Raw genomic sequence first — 3,943 nt, forward strand, 5'->3', positions numbered from 1 at the left:
AATAATTATTGAAAGTAAAATATCCGATCTAGAATTTATGAATCACGAATATACCTATTAAGATGAAAATTAAAGATGATAACTAAAAATTGTTATATGATTTCAATATATTTAATTAAATTATTTGATATAATACATATATATAATTATTATTTTTATGGAAGGAGCAATGCCATTTACTAGGTATTAATAGTTAATATGTATTAACTAACGAGTTATAATTAAAATGGTATAATCTTTTTATATTTATTTACTAAATTGTCAGTTTTAATTTTTCTATTTTTGATAAAAAAAAAATTAATTATAATTATTTTTTTATATAATTATATACGCAATCAATAAAGATAAAAAGTAATTATTCTCATTAAAACGATTTTCCTGCATAAAAAATAAATTCATTTTCTTAATGTAATAATGTGTTGATTTTGGGTAGAGCCACCGGTGTTTGGCTGTTGGTGTATGGAAAATAGCATGTTTGAAATGATGAATGAAATGAAATTCACCTGACATTCAACGCACGCCATCTCTGTCATTCTCCCTCCTTCCCTTCTCTCTTTCTCTCTCAGTTTTGATTTACAAAGTAGAAAGAGAGGAATTAGAAAAAGGAAGAGAAACAGAATCGCTTCCAATTTTAGAATTGGTAGCTCACTCCAACCAAAAGCAACAACAATACAACACCTTCCCCCGTCAATCGGTTCTGATTTCCTCGGCGGCGGGCGATGGCGGAAGCGGAAGAGCACCGCCGCGGCGCTGAGGGAAGTAGCAACAGCCCTGACCCTGACTCGCTGAAGAACACGCCTTCCAACATTGCGAGGCTTGAAGACGTGATCGAGCATTCAAAAGCAAGGCACAAGTATCTTGCTCAGACTTCTAGCCCCTCCGATGGCGGTGACGTTAGGTGGTACTTCTGCAAGATCCCTCTCGCTCCCAACGGTATCTATTCTCTTCATTCAATTCGCCAATCTTGATATCCATACTTCACTATGCTTCTCTTTCATTTGTTTCTCTATGGGCCATTTCACTCACTGTTCAGCTACAAATCAATAGGGCTGTGCTTGGCTTTGGGTTTTAGACTTTTAGGAGTGTGATCTTTTAACTTGCATGAGACTCTGATGTTGCTTTTGCTTTTTTAAATTGAACTTTGCTAGAAATGGCTTGCAGGGCCTTAGTGTATTAATGACTTGGTGAATATATAAGTACGAAGTGATGTGTTTGATGAATTGTTGCACAAGAAAAGGAACCGTGTTGAGAAAAACCAAGCACGCATGCATAAACTGTCATTTAACTCGTTAACTTCCTGTGATTCGTATCAACATTTTTGAATCTTGTTCTTTTGATATGCTTTCGGAGTTTGTTTGTCTGTTCAATTAAAATGTGGAAGCATTGGCACTAAATTATCATTTAACTTATTAACTTCCTGTCATTCTCATCAACATTTTAGAATCTTGTTCCCTTTGATATGCTGCGGAGTTTGTTTGTCTGTTCATTAAAATGTGGAAGCATTGGTACTTGCACTCACCTGCTCTCTCGTTGCAGAGTTGGCAGCCTCAGTCCCGAGCACAGAGATAGTGGGGAAGAGTGATTATTTTCGTTTCGGCATGAGGGATTCTCTGGCAATTGAAGCAGCATTCTTGCAGGTCATTTTATAAAATGTATAGTTGGTTACTTTTTCTTCTACTTTTTTTTTTTTTACTTGAATCATGGATGGGATGACTTCTAGATAATGAGATTCTTTGTTGTATATGCATTGGTAGAGAGAGGAAGAGTTACTCTCTAGTTGGTGGAGAGAATATGCAGAATGTAGTGAAGGCCCAAGACAGCGACAAAGTACCAGTACAAATTTAGATAAGCAGCACAATGAATCTTTGCTGGAGCGAAAAAAGTCGTTTCAACTTTTTGAAATTGAGGAAGAGAGAGTTGGTGTCCCTGTAAAGGGAGGACTCTATGAGGTATTTTGTTTGTTTTTTGTGTCTTCTTTTCATAATGGTCTCAATGATAACTTTCTAGATTTATGTAGCACAATATGAGGAAATTTGGTGAGTTTTTAATGGAAAAACCTTAATGTTTTGCGGTAGAAGTGGCTTCTATATCATTCCTACTCTTGGGTGATTTATGGTAAACACCATAGTGCTTTCTAATCTTACTTTATTAGAAGGTGGATTAAAAATAAATGGAAAACAAAATTGGAAAACATACAATGTTTGTTTGAATTCACCCTTTTTCCCCACAAGAAAAACAGGTTCTTTCATGTCTTCATGATGCATGTCGTTTATTATTTGGTTTTTGATGCATGGTTCTAAATGCGGAGAGAGAGGATAGGAAAGGATCAAGTGTTTTTGGCGTAAATTTTTCATCAGCACTTGTTATATATTGCTTGCTTCTAAGGATATTTTTGGTGAGTAATTATATTAAGCACATAAAAGAATGGGCATTTCCTCAAGCAAGTTTTATGGGATAGGATTAAGTGTTTGGCCCTACTTTATGTAAAGTTCATTATCTTTTTAGAGGATGTTACCTCTTGGACATGTTGAGTAGTGGAGCTATATATATTTGGACTCGTGTGAGGTCCTCCAGTGTTTTTTGTATTGTTCTTCTATTCCTCTTAGGATATTATTCTTTGATTCAAAGAAAGAGAATGAAAAAAAAGAGGGAACATGACTTTTCTCTTGCTTGAAAATAACTAGAACTGATTTCTGAGGATGTGATTCTCAATCCATGCAGGTGGATTTGACAAAGAGACATTGTTTCCCAGTTTACTGGAACGGAGAAAATAGACGTGTTCTAAGAGGCCATTGGTTTGCTCGTAAAGGCGGGCTCGATTGGCTACCAATTCGTGAAGATGTTGCTGAACAACTAGAGATTGCTTATCGTACTCAGGTCATTCTAACTGTTTGTGTTAATGTTTTCCAACAAATAATTCTATTCATAATTTTAAAAAGGCTTTAGCTGTGCATGTGGGTCTAATGTGAATTGCAAAATCATCTTCCATGTGCAACCTTGCTCCTTTTTTATTTTATTGTTCTTTTCAAATTGTTTCTGGAAGGCTGTTTGATAGGGTTTTGTCCAATTGATATGCTTTTCTTGTTTATCCCAGTTTAGTACGTTATTACCTTCTGCTTTTTACAATTTTGTTTCTCGCCTTATACAATGTTTTGCAATCTATTTACAAAACGCCAAGGTTGTTATTATACTTCTGTTTCTTTAGTCTCTTTTTATTATCATTTATTGGAAATTGTTGTACAAGAAAAAAGATTATAAGATCAAGGGATTTATTATGATCCTGAAAGATAAAGAAAACAGAACAGCCAGAGATAACACTTAATCTTGTAAGTTTCATGGAGTTCACAAAGGTACTCTTACAAATTAGCTGTGCGACAAAAACTTGGAAACCTCTTTACTCCGTGAAGATTCTAAATACATATCCTGGACATGTTAGCATCACACTTGTGTGAAGGAAGGAAAGGAAGGGTGTTGTTTGTTTTGTTGTTGTGAGAAAGAGAGAGGGGGGGGGGGTTAGAGGGTGATCGGCTTCAATTTAGGTTCTTCCCTTCGCCCAGAGTATAAGGTTTACGATTCATTGGTTTCTACAGGTTTGGCATCGTAGAACATTTCAACCTTCAGGTCTATTTGCAGCTCGAGTTGATTTGCAAGGCTCCACACCAGTATGTAGAATATCTCTAAAAGGATGATATGTTTTATTTATTTTGTTTTATAGATAGAGAATTTATTTATTTTTAAAATTGTAAATGACTGATGCTTCATTCTATATTGTTGTTAATCATGCAGGGTCTGCATGCACTTTTCACAGGAGAAGATGATACCTGGGATGCCTGGCTAAGTGTCGATGCTTCTGGCTTTTCTAGTTTTGTTAGTTTTAGCAGAAATGCAATCAAACTAAGACGTGGTTACTCGCCGTCAGATTCAGCAAAACCAACCCAGGTTT

General features: G+C 35.6%; 1 protein-coding gene across 1 annotated transcript in view; it reads left to right on the forward strand.

Annotated features, from left to right (window-relative positions):
- Positions 1-464: 464 nt before the first annotated feature.
- Positions 465-3,943, forward strand: part of LOC107477585 (phospholipase SGR2) — a 13,166-nt gene continuing 9,687 nt past the window's right edge. The window contains exons 1-6 of the mRNA XM_016097634.3: positions 465-933; positions 1,537-1,637; positions 1,755-1,949; positions 2,722-2,877; positions 3,591-3,662; positions 3,787-3,939. Of these exons, the coding sequence (XP_015953120.1) occupies positions 720-933; positions 1,537-1,637; positions 1,755-1,949; positions 2,722-2,877; positions 3,591-3,662; positions 3,787-3,939 (891 nt within the window). The 5' untranslated portion in view covers positions 465-719. The remainder of the gene's footprint in view (positions 934-1,536; positions 1,638-1,754; positions 1,950-2,721; positions 2,878-3,590; positions 3,663-3,786; positions 3,940-3,943) is intronic.

Source organism: Arachis duranensis, chromosome 3 (genome assembly GCF_000817695.3).
Source record: "Arachis duranensis cultivar V14167 chromosome 3, aradu.V14167.gnm2.J7QH, whole genome shotgun sequence".
Classification (NCBI taxonomy): Eukaryota; Viridiplantae; Streptophyta; class Magnoliopsida; order Fabales; family Fabaceae; genus Arachis; species Arachis duranensis.